Raw genomic sequence first — 16,750 nt, forward strand, 5'->3', positions numbered from 1 at the left:
TAATGCTACATGGCTCGAATCGTCGTTAGGTGTTCTCATCATTTTCTTCATTTCCGAAAGACCTGATTTGACAAGATCTCTAATTTCAGACTTTGTTTGTGATTCGATTTGTAGACGAATTGAGCTTTGGTAGTCCACCTCGTCCCCGAATCTATTGAACAGGAATCTTCCGCTGCCACCACCAACTCCATACGTATTTATCATCCCGTATAGCTCTTATGATATCATCCCAAGGCTCATCACTAGAGTTTCGTCGTAAAACCTCCAAACACAAATGACCACAGATAGGTGGATCATTATACTCTTGAACAGCAATGTCATTATAGAAGAGATCGTTTGAACCTAAATAGTCTATTAGTTCTAGTGGTGGGGGTGCGTTTCCAAACGAATCGAAATAGAACTTTTTGTTTTTGTCTTTAACATAACAAGTCCAATGGGTTCCAGAAGAATCGATATTACCCAGATTCAAGATTCCACATTCAAACTCCATAGGGGCTTTGGGTAATATCTGTCTCATAAACACTCCTCGAAAGCCACGGATACCTAATTGGTTAGCGTAAAGCTCTATTTCTCCCAGTGACATAGGTTCAAACGATCTTACGGGTTTTTTAAAAGAGAGTCCAGCTTGTTGTTGATGCATCGCTTAAGGCCGGCTCCTTTGGGGTCTTTTTCAATTATTGAATCTAGCTCGTTATCGATCAGGTTTTTCAACCACGGCACGAATCGGTTCTTGAGAATCGGTGCCACCTGATGTCGTATCAATGGAGATATGAAACGTTTTCCATATGGCACCTTTGATTCAACCATTTCCAACATCTCTTTCAAAAGACCACCCTCTTTGTTTTTCAAAAGCTGGTCGTAGCTCACAGCCAGACGTAGACCGGTTTTGTTCCGGATAGCTTTTTCAACAGCCTTGTGTTGTGCTTCGTTAAGCAGTATATGATCCGCTCCACGTGAGAGGCTATCATTAGTTAAACCAATTATAGCAGTTCTACGCTTTTTAAACGCGATGCGTAGCTTACGCTTCTGACCGTCGGACAAGTGAATTCTGTGTCTGTGCAGTTCACTCATTTTTAAGTGTTTCCCACTTATATAAGAGCCAATGGAAATCTACTGTATGAAATGCAAAAGGAAAACCACGTCTCAAGACAGTGGGGAGTATGTCAAAACCGTTAACAACAAATGGCGTTTAAATACGACATGCAATATTTGCGGTCAACGTAAAGGCGCCTTCGTCAAAGTTCCAGAACCCAGTATGGCCGCCAAGGAAGTACATAGACCAGTGATCAAGCACTTTCCTCGACGACGTATTGTTACTCTAGGTATAGACGATCTGTGGGCCGCAGATCTGGTTGTCATGAGAAAGTATGCCAGTGAGAATGATGGCTATAATTATATGTTAAATGTGATTGATACCTTTTCAAAATTCGCCTGGTCAGAGCCGTTGATGACCAAACGGGGTGCAGAAGTAGCGGAATCGTTTATGCTCATATTGAAGCGAGCAATTGACGTCAATGGTCACACCGCTCCCAGACTGTTACACACCGATAAGGGCAAAGAATTTCTTAACCGTGATTTTAAGTCAGTTTTGCAATCGTACAACATAAAAATGTATCATACTGAAAATGAGGAAAAGAGTGCAATCGTTGAGAGGTTCAATCGTACGTTGAATGAAAAAATGAAAGTCATATTCGAGACTCGAAATTGTTTTCGGTGGTTGGACATAGTTCAAGACCTGTTACATCAGTACAACAATAGTGTCCATCGTACAATTCGTATGAAACCTGCAGAGGTTACTAATGCGGACGTACCTAGTTTGCTTGAGAGGTTCTCCAATATTCCTCACACACCTAGAAAAATAAAATTTCAACTAGGAGACAGAGTGAGGATTGTGGCAAAAAAAGATACGTTTGCCGATAAATACAGTCGCAATTGGACTAGAGAGATATTTACCATATCCAAAGTGCAAGACACCTTTCCAATAACCTATAGAATCAAAGATAAAAGTGGTGAAGAAATAATTGGATCTTTTTATGAGAAAGAGCTACAAAAAACCTTGTGCACACCAGGGTAATAAATAACAACAGTGTAAAACACGAAAAAAATATATTTTACAGGAATAGTTTTTTTACATTTTTATGTACATTCAGTAGGAATTCTTCTATGGCCCCAGGGTAGCGTCCTTATTCCGTCTCGAAGAACACACCGTTTGTCGTCCTTTGGCGAAAGTGATTTCTTGAATTGTGTCGTACTATAAACATCGTGCAGGTGGCTTCGGATGCTGTTGATTTGTCTGTACACATCTTCGAGAGTCTTCAAACATCTGCGATAGTCATCTATTGTGATTTCATTTTCCACCACTGATTTCTTGATTCCTTTAGCCTTTTTAGATGTTTTTATACAATTCAAACCTTCCTCTACGTCAGTGGCATACATTTTTGACTTCAGACCAACGTATTCAACCATGATCAGACCTTCCAGCTCATCTTTCATTTTTCCGAGAACCTTTTTGTTTACTCGAGGCATACCAAAAGGGTTGGAGCTTTGATATGCACTCGTGTCGAACTCGTCAATCATTTCTTTCATGTCCATGTACCAGTCTTCTGTATATATGATGTAAATCAGTGAGTCTGTATCAGTATAGGCGAGTATGATCCGATCACCATATCTGCTCTTCATCACTTGATAGTGGAAACGGTATATAAGGGTTTTCGACACATCTAGAATAGCCGCCCCCACGTAAATCGGTTTGTTGAAAAGAAGTGATGTTTTGGTCATGTGCACAGCTGCAAGATGGTCCGTAAATATTTTCCTACTCTTGAATGTAGGTTTGGCAATGAATTTATCCGCCTGTCGTTCATCAGTTACCAGACGAACGTCCACTCTATTCCGAAGGTTTTCCATAGTTTTCCCAAATACCGCGTTATTCATAAGCTTGTAGAAGTCAATTTCGAATTTATTCTTTGCCTTGGTCCTCATGTTAGTGTTTAAATCGATGTATGGTTTCATCCACGGTTTTTGAGAAAACTCAAGAACCCGATGTATATTTTTTAGTTTCATTCCGAGGTTGAGATACTGTTTTAAATTTCTGTAGTGTACAACGTATCTAGATCGGTCGTACAAAGTGGTGACTAGTTTGGGTATTTTTGACCCAGGTGGAATCATTTTGTGAGGTGCCAGTGGAAAGTCTGCATGGTGGTCATGAATTTCTTCAGGATACTCGAGGTCAACTTCGAGAATGTAGCCGGTGGCCGCGTCATCACTGATGTCTAAAACATTTATTTCAGTATCTTTTCGCCATCTAAAGTCACCGAATGGCATTGCCTGCGACATAGCCCAAGCATATAGGTTATTCGCATCTAAGTACACCAGGTAGCTAGGTTCTTTGTTCTCATCGAAGCCTTGACTCATGTACTTGTTGTTGGCTCGAGCTTGTCTCAAGCAACACTGCGAAACACCTCCACGAATTCCTTTTTCAACCATTAGAATCATATCGAGGTCGGTTAGTAACTGGAGCTCTACATCAGTGAGTTTCAGCATCGCCGACCAGGCTAATCCGGGAGCTGTGAAGTACCACGCTGGATCGAGACTATATGTTTGAAGGCAAACGTCTCTGAAGTTGTCCATAACATCTGCCAACTGGAGGACGTCAATCTTGTTGTAAAACAATGTGTACTCTCTCATATCTTTGATGTTGAACTCATTCCAAACCTTTTGAGCATGCTCATAATCTGATTCTGATACATCACACTTATTTAATTTGTTTTTGAAATCATGAAGTTCCGGCAGAGTTGTCATATCATATTTTGTTATGTTATCCATAAAGTCATAGGGATAAACTCCTTTTCTTGTTACCAACTCTATCTGTGATGATTTGACAAATCTCTTTGTATGCTCCAACTGATCTGTAGTTAAATTGTTAATCAATTGGTCTAAACTTGCACTTAAAAACTTAAAAGAGTCCAAAAATCTCAGTTCCAACCCTCCCCTAACTTGAACGGTGAATGATATGTATCGCTCATCGTTTTGGGGAATCACTTTGAGTTTCTCACCTTGTCGTCCTATTTCTTTGATGAACTGATGTATGTCGTAGCCAGAAAGGTTGTGCAAGAAAACAGGAATAAATTTGGGTTTAGTAAACAATAAGTTACATTTGGAATGGGCAGGGCCTCGATACAAACCGGTGAGGTGGTCGTGATCCCTCACTTTGTCGGTTTCATTGAGAGGTTCCTGACAGATGTGACAGGTTACCGCTTCTTTATGTCTACGTATCTCTTCTTCCTCCAATGGTGTCATTGGAATGATCTTTTCGTAGATTTGTTTTATCTCTACGGCCTCCTTTTTCAACGCCTCGACAAACTTTCGTCCAGCATCTTCCCCGAAATATGTCGTTGGAGGCTTTTCACTGCCAGAGATATAGTAACAGAAACTTATAGCTTCGTGTTTCTGATAGCTGTATGTGTACGATCTCTTAGCACCGTTTTCATCAACTCCCGATGGTTCACAAGTAGAAATCGGGAGGAGCATGCTCTCCAGATCGGCATAAATGACATAAGGAACTTTCATTGATTTATTGTGTTCTGTAAATCTTATTTTGTCATTTTTTCCAGCGGTAGGGAGCTTTATTTTTAGAGCATCATGTCTAGAGCAGTCCTCCATATGTGTCTTCAAATTGTCTTCGTTATGAAAGTGCTGAAGACAATGTCTGCATATATAGCATTTTCCTTTATGTTTTGTAGCTTGACTGCGAACTAAACGAGATAGGTTTTTGATTAGACAGTAGTGTGAGTTCGTTCCATCTTTAACCAACAACAGGTCTACATGCACGGGCTTTTCTTCATCTGTTACACACAAGGGAAAAACATCACTATTTTCTTCAAGACCGTATACATTGATCGATAATCCTGCACGCTTTTCGAATTTTTTTACATCAGTCAGTTTGACTGGAAAATCTATCCCATCAAATAACTTGAGAAATCCATCTACGTAAGCAGTGTAGCTGTCGATCCGCTCCGGGTGTACGTTTGAAGGGTGGAGTGCTGCTAGACAACACCACATGAAACAACGCTGATCATTGTTTTTTATGTTTACAACAGCACGTTTCAAGCGAATTTTTTCTGGCAGGGCTATGTAACTAGACCCTTTCAAAGGCTTAAGTCGGTTGATATGTAAAAAAAGACATTCAATCGTTTTCATGTTCCAATTGGAGCCTTTGTGATTAAAACTTTCCATCTCAGTCAATAGTTTTTGTTTTGCCTCATTTAACAAATCTGATAGATTAGAATCTTCGTAAATGATGATGTTTTTCGTTTTGAATTCAAAATCAGATTCGACTTTTTCCGTAATCCCTTTAGCGAACTTTGCCTTAAGGATAAGTTGGATTTTCAATGAAGTTCCCTCATCACGAACCTTTTCAATTATAAGTTTTTTGGAATCTTCGATAAAAGTTTCAACACTTTTGTAACCATTTACTTTGACATTATTGATCTCAAACGTCTTCATTCGACCTCTGAACGCCGTTTTAGATTGGATGATTTCAAGATTAGGTGGTGGCGGAGGCTTACGTGGGACTTGCACTATGATGGATGGCTGAACTATGATGGATGGTTGAACTATGACGGATGGTTGGTTTAGTTGCTGTTTTTGTATCCACGCCGCTTGATGAGCTCTACTCCCAGTATGACGGGCCCAGTTTTTCCTAGTAATACTGAGGTGACATACATCACAGAATTTTAATGTTTTTGTATCGACTCTCCTGACAGGTAGAACCTGCACGACATCCAAAACATCTTCTTCCTGCTCTTGAATGTCCATCATCTCACTAGCACCTTGTAGTTGTTCCGAAATATCCAACTCACTATGTTGGGCTCGATGACGCTTCGGTGATGTAGGACGGGTCTTGTTATCGCTGTCGTTGTCAGTAGGAAACGACCGCTTGGTAGCACTTTGAACAACCGGTGACACATGATGTTCTCCGTCAGAGACCGAGGCAACATCCAAGCGGTGTTCTTCCCTAGCACCTTGTTGTTCCTCAATATCGTCTTTATAACGTTGGAACCAACGACGCTTCGGTGGTATAGGAAGGCTGTCGTCATCACTCTCGTTGTCACTAGGAAACGATCGCTTCGTAGCACTGACACTAGCCATCACCGCAAATCCTCGTCACACTTATAAATGGTTGAAAACTTACTTTTCACGCACTACACAATTTCAAAGACTCGAAAAATAGCACCTCTCACAACCACCTCTCAGAGAAGACTGACGCAAGACCGCGCGGGCTGTTGCACAATCGTCGAAACACATGACCATATATGGTAATGTTCTCGAACGTTCCAAGATGATCACGTGACCTATCACGTGGCATTTCCTTTTATGGTAATGTTTCTAGAACATTCCATGATCACATGATCCCAAGACAAGTGACGTCACTAAACACGGAACGACTCAACTCAAAAGACACGTAAAAATCAACATGAAAACAATGAGTTTCAAATGGCGTGTCAGTATACATTGAGATCGAAATACTGCATCTTCATACAAATCCTCTAGTGAAAACATGAGCACCGAATGATGCAATCGACGCCATTTTTGTGCAGTTGAGAACCTATTGGTGGTCCTATATAAAATGAGATTCAAAAGCTGTTGTCGTTTTCGATCTCAACCGTGAGATCCTATTATACGACAAGTATACCAAATGAGAACTGATTTAACGTTGCAATCGGCGTCATTTTTGTGCAGTTGAGAACCTATTGGTGGTCCTATATAAAATGAGATTCAAAAGCTGTTGTCGTTTTCGATCTCAGCCGTGAGATCCTATTGTACGACAAGTATGCCAAATGAGAACTGATTTAACGTTCTTTATATCTACACAAAAAAAAATTGTCATCCAAATCAGAGGATCAGTCTCTGTCTGTAAGATCATCCTCTGTTTACATGTGACGTCATGGACACACCTCCCTTCCCGACCTACCTCAACCCACGTGGTCTACACTCCTCCCTCCTCTGTCCTAGAACGTGAGTTTCAAATGGCGTGTCAGTATACATTGAGATCGAAATACTGCATCTTCATACAAATCCTCTAGTGAAAACATGAGCACCGAATGATGCAATCGGCGCCATTTTTGTGCAGTTGAGAACCTATTGGTGGTCCTATATAAAATGAGATTCAAAAGTTGTTGTCGTTTCTGTAAAGTCGTCCAAATCAGAGGATCAGTCTCTGCCTGTAAGGTTAGGTTAGGTTAGGCAAAGTGAGGTTACCTACCTCAACCCACGTGGTCTACACTCCTCCCTCCTCTGTCCTAGAACCCCCAAAATGACTACTACTCATAGTTGCATAAGCCAGTCACAGAATGTGCTAGTGTATAGAATTTCATTTTCTACCTAATTTTGTTGCTGAAATAGTTGATGGGTGAAAACAGTTGCTATGGCTGATAATAAGTCGTTCCATCAGTTTGACTTGGTAAAAAAGTTTATGTAATGAACAGAAATTCAGTGGCGGCATTAGGCCTGTTTTGCGGGAGGGCCCGCGAGCTGGGGGGGCCCACGAGCTTTGACCAGGACTTTTCGGGAAATTTTACTGGGTCCTGGTCCCGTGACAGGCTCCCCTAACATAACAATATTTATATGAGCAATATTATACATATATTATATGGCAAAAAATTGTTAAAACCTTGAGAGATCTAGCACAATGTTGGCAAATCGAGCTGGAGCAGAGCTTTTAGGATCACAATAATAGCGTAACCGCAGAATGCGAGGATGACGCCCACTCAATTGAATGATTCATGCTTTTGCAGCGATCATCTTGCCGCGATTGCAGAAGACAATAATGATGTCCACATGACAGCGGGAGACGTTGAGGATTTTGTTGCAATAGTGGAAGACGATATTAATGTTTCCGTGACCATGTTAGATATTCCAAATGTTGACGCTATCGCAGAAACCGATGATGGCGTTTCATTTTACGCGGGAGCTACTTATAGGATTTTGCCACAAATGCAGAACAAGATGATGTTTCGTTCACCGCGGGGTTATGGCCGAGATCACGGGAGACAATGATGTTGTCTATACAACCGCAGGATATGTCTTGGGTTTGGTTGCAATCTTTATGATAATGTTTCCGTGACTGTGGGAAGTATTCAGGATTTTTCCACTGTCACTGAGAACAATGATAATATTTCCGAAAACCTATGAAGATTTTCAGGATTTTGATCACGGAAGATGATGATAACGTCTCTGTGCCTTGGGAGATGCCGAGCCGATCCCAATCGCAAGCTTAGGTAAAAATATCTAGGATATTGTTTTTAAACATTATTGGGAGAAGGGGCTCTTATCGCTGCCACTGCAGAAATTAGTAGTTTACATCAGCACAATCTGTCAGTGAAATACATCAACTATGACAATTTTGATCAAAAAACTATCGACAACTTAAACATGGAGATGGAATGTGTAGTTGCATCAACAGTCCAAAGATTCTATGCATATCTACAGATGTCAAGGGAATCGAAAGTGTAATATTTTAAAATTCTGCTCCAACCAAATAGAGAGAGCTATGGTATATATATATATAAGACTTAACGGGATGTAGTTGTACACGCTAATAAAGAATGTAAGGCAAAAAGCAGCATAGATGTAGGGATAAAAAGGAACTTTGTTGGCAGAGGCCAATTGAAAATAAATTAACCCAGCTGTAAAATGTAGTGGTATTGAGTCAACCTTGTTCAACAAACTACTCTGCTTGGCTATTGGCAGTCTCGCCTTCAGGAGCGGCGTAATGTGAGGCCCTCGGCAAAACCAAATTTGGGGCCCCTTGTGTAACAGAAAAACTATACCAATTAGCTGATACAATTTCTTGATAATAATGTTTTTCATATACTAAGAATAATTTTTTTTACTCAACCCATGTTTAATTAGTACAATGAATAATGTCGCTAATTTATAAAGATGAAATGTAAGGTTAAAATAAAATAAGGTGGCTAGGTGAAAAATAACTGATGGTTCACTCTTTGCCTCGTAAAAACAAATGTGTTTAGGATCAACGTAGTCTCAGTATGATAATGAAGAGTCTCAATTATCCTAACAGAGTAGGGCCTTCACATGGTTGGATAATGGTAAATGTTGGGTAACCACTAGAAAGCAATAAAAACAATTACATGCATCCTCCGAGTACAATCAACGATGGATAAGAATATTGTCTCAATGCATCCATACAGTTTAAAAATCATACCATAAGGAAGCCGTATACAATCTCACAGTACCCGATCATCCCAGGAGACGTAGGGTAACCTAAGATCAGGTAATTGAGACATGATGTTCCATATAGGAGGATCTCATCTGCAGCGAGATATTGGCTGGATTTGCTTCACAGTTACGCTACCATTGGCTATGGCTGGTCATCTACTATCTAAAAGTTGGTTTATTTCCAGGAAAGATTGATTATGGGCCCAAAAGCCTTTGTCGTTGAGCTATCAATAATTGATTATGTCATTAGAGAATGACAAGACCAAGTAAGATAGTACCAACACCACTACAGAACTTCTGCAGTTAGAGCTGTTTTCTTGCAGATCAAATAAAAAAAGTCAATGGGGTAGGATAAAAACACCATTATTATTATGAAAGTACGCTAAACTCCACGACCCCACAATGCCTTCATGTAATGTTTCAATGCCTACATGATTATGGTTTTTATGTGTTTATTATAATGCTATTTTGCCTATATGTATGTTTTAACCTGATTCAACTTGAAGAATTAGACTATATAAATTATTCACATTCGTTTAGCCCATCAGCCACACAACACTCTGCTAATTTTATTAAAAAGCTTTTCACGCCAAAACCGTGACTTACAGACGAGGGTCTTACGACCTTGGATGCTTCTTATTCTTGGAATCTTGCATCCGACTGAAATGAAAGGTTGACAGAGTCAAACACCAAGAAAATTCACACTAAGATGATATTAAGTTAATTTTTATTTAACTTCGCTTTCAATTTTACTGCATTCACAAAATTTAGGCGGTTTTAGGGAAGGAAACTTACCCCTTCCACTTGATCCTATATTTAAAATAACAGCTCTCAGCTGAGTATGCCAAAACAGAAATCAGCTGCAACATCCTTATCAAACAGAAAAAGTATTCAGGAAACTTCCTCTCTAACCGCCTAAATTTTATAAGTAGAGTATAAGTTAAAGCTAGCTTGCTTACATCTTTCCTTTGAATGACAAACTGTGTAAATCCAGTGGTATTACGAGAGTCCTTAAATTAAGGTCGAGCTCCTATTACAACCAAACAAACTTACTTCAATCTAACACCAGGGCTGCGTTTGTTACTTTCAGTCACTAATATTAGACGATTTCCAAGCCTGTGCGACAATTCTTATTGTCATTGTAGCTGAAAACCGGCTATAATGGTGGATTAAGTAAAGAACACAACACGATGGATGTCAGTAGTGTTAGATTTGAGTTAGCTTGCCAGGTTGCGATGGAGGTCGATAGGGACCTTAATTTGTGAACAACTCTCAAGTTTTCAGGATATGTAAATTGGACAGAGGGTAAATTCAAACTTGGTTTATATACACAAAAAAGATATACAGGATATACACAGCTTTCCTGATAATTACTAAAATACCACTTGACTGCCTATCACAGACTACTATTAACAAGTCGTAGCACAAAAAAAAGGTATTTCCTAGGGTTTTTTAAATTACAAAATTAGAAAACCCTCTTTATAAATGACATACTAGTTACTTAAGTGATATTGCAGAGGTTTTATGAACAGTGTTGACTTATATTATAATTTTAAGCTCATCCTACGGATTAGAGAAAAACAAAATACCCCTACTCCATCAAACCTGTGGAGTAAGGGAATTTATAGTTGTCTGCTGGAATTTTATATTTATAGTTGTATTGTATTTTCTCCTTAACAATTAAACAAAATACAACGCTTCAGTCTCAGACTTTAGAGTCACAGTTGAATCTAAAAATGCATAACCTCAACAATCAATGCAACTAGTCCTGACTTGTGAATTAAAAACGTTGAGAGAACAATGCAAAAACCATGACTAAATGTAGGACAAGACCTACTGAGCTGTTTCTTTTTGTTGTGCATAGTAGGCTTCTAAGAATATTTTGATTAAAAGGAAGCCAAAAACAGCGTTTCGGTAAAAATATCTAATATTATAGTGTTAACCTATTGAACATCCTAACATGGTTTATACATTACTTACCCTTGAAGTAAACGACTCCCTTCTCCCCGCGCTCCACTTGGATGGTCTCGTAGGTCGCTCGGTTACACTCGAGTCTGATATTTGACCCAGCCTTGTACCCGACAAAGCCTTGCTCGCACTTCAGAACCAAGATAGGCCTAAAACATCAGGATGTAACTCATAACTCTTAATATAGTTTTACACATGCTTTAAAACGGGATGAGGATACAAAAAAGGATAATGTGATCTTCATTTTTGTCTTGTTTATTTTGAGTCTCGTTGACATAAATTATAAATAAAAATTTAAAATATCTCGTATTGCAGGACAATACAATCTTGTGACTCTTCTGCTTTGAGTAATGACTACGAGTATGTGTTTTGATGGTAGCACATCATTATCAAAAATACTCACAGCCTATGTCAGCTAGTGTGCACAAGACAGACACAGCCTACGTCAACCAGAGTGCACACAACAGGTTCCAAGTATTGACTGGATATTGATTGATCACAATTGCTGGATAAACGGTCAGTAATTTCAGAGATTTGATTCACTATATTTTTGTTAAATTTTTGTTTTTGAAGGAATAATTCTTCTTCTTTATAATGCTTGTTTGTTAGCTTGGGCATCTTAGAGTTGTGTATTAGATTTTAGTGTGCGAGTAGATCCCGTCTCGTGATAACGTGCGTTAAGGTTATTATTGGCAAGTTATTGCATAAATCACATTGTTTAAATAGGACCAGGCACTCTGGGCTTAATTAATGGATAGTTAGGACGAAGCCCGAGTTGCGTAGTCAGCAATGACCCCCTAGGAGAGTGGAGAATCGGCGTAGGTCTGGTGGTGATTATTGCACCTTTGTTTGGTGACTTGATTGTCTTGTTCATATATGAGCCAGCTCTATACTGGTTATATCCAGCTTTTGATCCAGTGGTTCCCCTTATAACAGACACTGAGCTATCTTGGTAAATGTTTGCGACCTGGCGATGTTTTTCCCGAGCAAGAAAAAGTAGTTCGGCAAAGATACAGGAGTACAAAATGCAAATGTTCCTAATGCAGCTATGAAAGTCTGTAAACTCAACTGGTAAAATATGTTTAGGTACTTCCTTATATTCACGCAGGAGACAAAAGTGGCAACGCCGCATTCCCGGCCTTTCGAAAACGCTGTTGAACTAATTTAAAATGGAGCGGCTACGCAGTGTTTGTATTTACACACATTCATTATTACTGTTATTACCATGGTAATATGCCAGCCAGTGCTACACTTCCACACACCAACACCGTGTCTTTGATTTACCTTTGTAAAACGTAATTTTGTTTCACTTTTGACATTACTTTAACACTAGTTTTGACGAGATCATTGCACAAAAGAAAGGATAACAACCTATCCCTAGTGGCTGACTGAAGAAGCCAAAACAGATGTAAGATTAGGTTTATACGACACAAGCATAGGGTGTCCACCGGCCAAGAAAACCGGAAATTATGCATGAATTTTGTATTTTTTCCTGGAATTTTCAATTTACTGCGATAGTGCATGACAACAGTGACGTATATCTGGGATTACTATTTTGCTGTAATAGCGGGAGACGATTATTATGTCTTCACGGCCGCGAGGGATGATCAGAAGTTTTACGGTGATCGCACAAGACAATGATAATGTCCACACGACTGCGGGAAAAAATTAGAATTTTACCTCCTTTGCGGAAGACGATGATGATCTCCACACGACCACGGGAGATGATTACCATTTTGCCACAATCTCGGGAGACGTTGTAATAATGTCTTCACAGCCCCAATGGATGATCAGAATTTAGCCCTGGTAGCAGAAGACGATGATAATGTCTACACAACCGCGGGAAACAGTCAGAATTTTGCTGCGATCGCGGATGACAACTACGGTGTCCACACAGCCACAAGGGGTTACCAGAAGTTTACCGCAATCGCATGCAAATAGAACCACCATTTTATTTATTTACCAATTGTTTGGCACCCCTCAAAAAAGTCAATTGCCTCGCGCCCTAAGCACGTGCCTATTCCATAAATCGGCCCTGAGCATATCAGTGTGTATTTTAGGGCTAAGCTGAACGAAGGATGAATGAGATGAAAGTAGACAGCTTTGTTACTAACTAAGACAACTAACTAGTTCTTTAGCTAGGATCATTAACTAAAAGCCAACTAAAGTACAAAGGAGTTCGGTTTAGAACCATCAAAAAATTACTATGACTTTTCCTAAGGATTGGATCTCATAAGGATTATTAAGGATTGAACCGATGACTGTAACCACCCAGCTCGGCCAGCTTTACATACCTGTTGACTAGGTAGAAGTAGTATTTGCTTGTGTCATCCACAGAATCAGAGTTAGCATAGAGATGTCCGGAGCGTTTTGTCGCAATCAACTTTCCATTGTTGGCTCGGAAACTGACAGAACCATCTCCGTTCCATACAAGATCAAACAATGCATTGGAAGATCTGTAAAATAAACAAAGAATAAATTTTAAAATTTAGTTGCCTACTGCAATGCAAAATCAAGTTTGTTTATTTAAACGGTTTTTGTAAAAAGGGAGGGAAAAAACTCTCGTCTTAGTAACTGTCTAACGTCATCATTGATTGATACCATCAATAAAACAATTTATAGCCCATGACAGATGGCATTGGGCCCAAAATTAATTTTGCTTGGACTTGAACCAGCAACCTTTAGATTTAAGGGTGAGTACTAAGCAGTGGATGGATTTTTAACTTCCACCTAAACACACAAACTCCAACTTAAACCTAATTTATCAGACATTAAATTAAATCAAAATTCTTTTGTAGGTATAAACTTTAACATTAATCCAAAAAAAATTAAGAATATTCCTGAATTAATTCAAGTCTTGCAAAGAGAATTGATTTTTTTTTCATCTTAACCGACCATTTATATGATCAAATACGGTACCAAGGAATCACAGGATAAGACTGTAAACTGCAATCAGTACCTTAAAACGACCCCTTTAAACGCATCTGTATGAATTCAAAAGAGCTTTAGTACCAATTGGTTCAGGCATCTACTGTACTTTCTGGTTGTTTTAGCGCACTACAAACCACACAGCTTGTCAACCCATCATACCTTCATACCTCTCCGCTAGCTCTCAAGTCTTGGTAGCAGTGTGATTAGACAAGACCTGTGACTGAGGTGATGAGTAAGTTATCATTTTATTTATCTCACATTTTACAAGTAAAGCAGTGGCATTTATAATTTGTAGGTTATTTTTCATTTTGTGATGGATGGCTTGTAAACAGAAGTCATTGTTAGGTTTCCCTGATATTTCCATACACATTTCTTCCCATTTCCCTCCTAACTCACCTGACTTTTCTCCAGCTTCATGGATGTCACAATCAGGTCCTAACATACAGTTGCAGTAGTCTTGCATAATCCTAACATACTATCACTCATTTTATCCCTTACTCCAAGGATGTTTCCTTTCCCGGACTCACCGCTTGTCGCCAGCTGCCTGGATGCCACCACCAGTCTCCAGCGTCCAGTAGCGGTCCTGCATAGTCCTCACGTACCATCGCTGAGTTCCTGCGTCCCATTCCAGCTGGAAGGTTTCGTGATCGCTGATTTCGTCTTGGTTTGCCGTCACATCCACACCTGCAAAGACACAGAATGTTATTTCACACAAATATAAGTTTGTTAAAAAGCTCAAACCCTCTTCTTTTCTTAGTTGTCTTTTGTCAACTGGTGAATTTCCAGATTTAGGCCCTACTGTCTGAGTAATTACCGATGACCAAAAAACTGTAAGGCAGGTAATGTACTCTTTCTCAGCAGCAAATACAATTTCTGCATTTTTACTTGAAGCCACTGAAGCCATCTAGGTAACCTGCCTCAAGTAACTGGAAATACACTAGGGGCTACACCTACAACCCCCCCCCCCCCCCCCGGCCCAGGAAACCCCCTCTTGACAATGCAGAACCCCATTTCTACCTATTTTCATACCATGTTTTAAAACTGCAAAATGCCAAATTATTGTGTTTCCAAACCACAGTTTAAAGAAATTCATAGACATGAAAACCATAAATCCCACTGTTCACTTAACACAATCCAGAATTGACATAAGCTACGGCCAAAGTCAGAGAATTAAAATATTTAAGAAATAATGTTGGCTACATTTGACTGAATCAATGTTTTTCAAATTCGTTTTAGAAGAAGCTAAGAAGTAAGAAGAACATGCATCAGAAGATGGCACTAAGCACTAACCACTCAAAGCAAAAACTTTTCGCGGGAATCCCTGGAATTGATTGTGGGAATATCAGCTGATTAATGCTGACTCTCTCTGACAGCTGTTTATTCTCGTTCTACATCACAGATGACACGCAGGCTTGCCAATCCCGGCTGGGAGATCACGGCGGTAAAAATTCCCTCGGAGAAAGTAAAGTGGAGATGACCTTGGCGTTTTCGCTTAACGTTTTGGGTTCACTGACTGAAGATGTTAAGTATCTGTGATGAGAAAAAAAGTAGAAGAGACTGATTTGACTTTTACTTAACTAGAAAATTCAACCAAAAATTGAATTGTGGTTCATTTCACTAGTTAACATTATTATAACTAGGGAAAAACTTCGGGCACAAAATTATTTTTACATTTTAATCCTCAGCCATTTACCATAAATATAAAAAAATCACTTTCATTTAGTTTATTCTGAGTAACGATGTATATACATACTGTAAATATAGTTTTACAACCAATTATAATTTAATTGCCATTGGTAATTTTCCATTTTACACCACCCCTTTTTCTAGTATTCAATATTAAAACAAATGCTAAGATACAAATGTGAAATATTTCTTAAAATACTAAATTTTGGTTTTATTGAATACATTTTAAATCCCTACAAAATTTTCTGATACACTAAAAAAACCGGTGATAATATTTCCGTTGATAAATTGAAAAAAAAAAAACCTTTAAAATACATCAGAAAACATGTGACGCCTGTGAATTGTGTTTTTGAAGAGTTGCAAGCTTTGAAAATGTTGTCAACGAAACGTGTAAGCTGATGAACAATATGCGTTGGACTATTTGACGGACGGATGAAAAACCTATTATTATCTTTAAAAATAGGATGAGTCTACCAGTAGTATACAAAGTCGATGGTAGTTTATAGACGAAGAAAGTTGTGTTACTTGACATATCTAGAGATATCCTTCTCCTTTCACTGGAACGTGTTGAGGTTTCCTTTTCCTACAAGTCCTTGACCGTCAGCCAGGACACGACCAAACGAGTTCTACTCATGATGACTCTAGCTTCGATTTAACGACTTTTCTCCTACGTTTCACATTGCTAAGTAGCTTACTGGTTAGGTGTCTGTTTTCGTCCTGTAGTAGTTGCGTTGAAGGACAATAGGTGTCTGTTTTCGTCCTGTATTAGTTGCGTTGTAGGACAATAGGTGTCTGTTTTCGTCCTGTAGTAGTTGCGTTGTAGGACAATAGGTGTCTGTTTTCGTCCTGTAGTAGTTGCGTTGTAGGACAATAGGTGTCTGTTTTCGTAGTGTAGTAGTTGCGTTGTAGGACAATAGGTGTCTGTTTT

The 16,750-nt window shown here is 39.2% G+C and overlaps 1 protein-coding gene across 5 annotated transcripts in view; it reads right to left on the reverse strand.

Moving 5' to 3' along the window:
- The window catches only part of LOC128999771 (protein singed), a 68,229-nt gene that overhangs the window by 9,487 nt on the left and 41,992 nt on the right, over window positions 1-16,750 (reverse strand). For 3 of the 5 annotated variants that reach the window (XM_054426440.1, XM_054426442.1, XM_054426439.1), the window contains 4 exons: window positions 14,664-14,820; window positions 13,500-13,661; window positions 11,218-11,354; window positions 9,844-9,897 (listed from right to left, as the gene is read on the reverse strand). In XM_054426440.1, the coding sequence (XP_054282415.1) occupies window positions 9,844-9,897; window positions 11,218-11,354; window positions 13,500-13,661; window positions 14,664-14,820 (510 nt within the window). The remainder of the gene's footprint in view (window positions 1-9,843; window positions 9,898-11,217; window positions 11,355-13,499; window positions 13,662-14,663; window positions 14,821-16,750) is intronic. The other 2 variants (XM_054426441.1, XM_054426443.1) reach the window with 1 other exon arrangement.

This window comes from Macrosteles quadrilineatus, unplaced genomic scaffold (genome assembly GCF_028750875.1).
Source record: "Macrosteles quadrilineatus isolate MER2022 unplaced genomic scaffold, UCM_ALF_1.0 Scaffold_8__2_contigs__length_117827958, whole genome shotgun sequence".
Lineage (NCBI taxonomy): Eukaryota > Metazoa > Arthropoda > Insecta > Hemiptera > Cicadellidae > Macrosteles > Macrosteles quadrilineatus.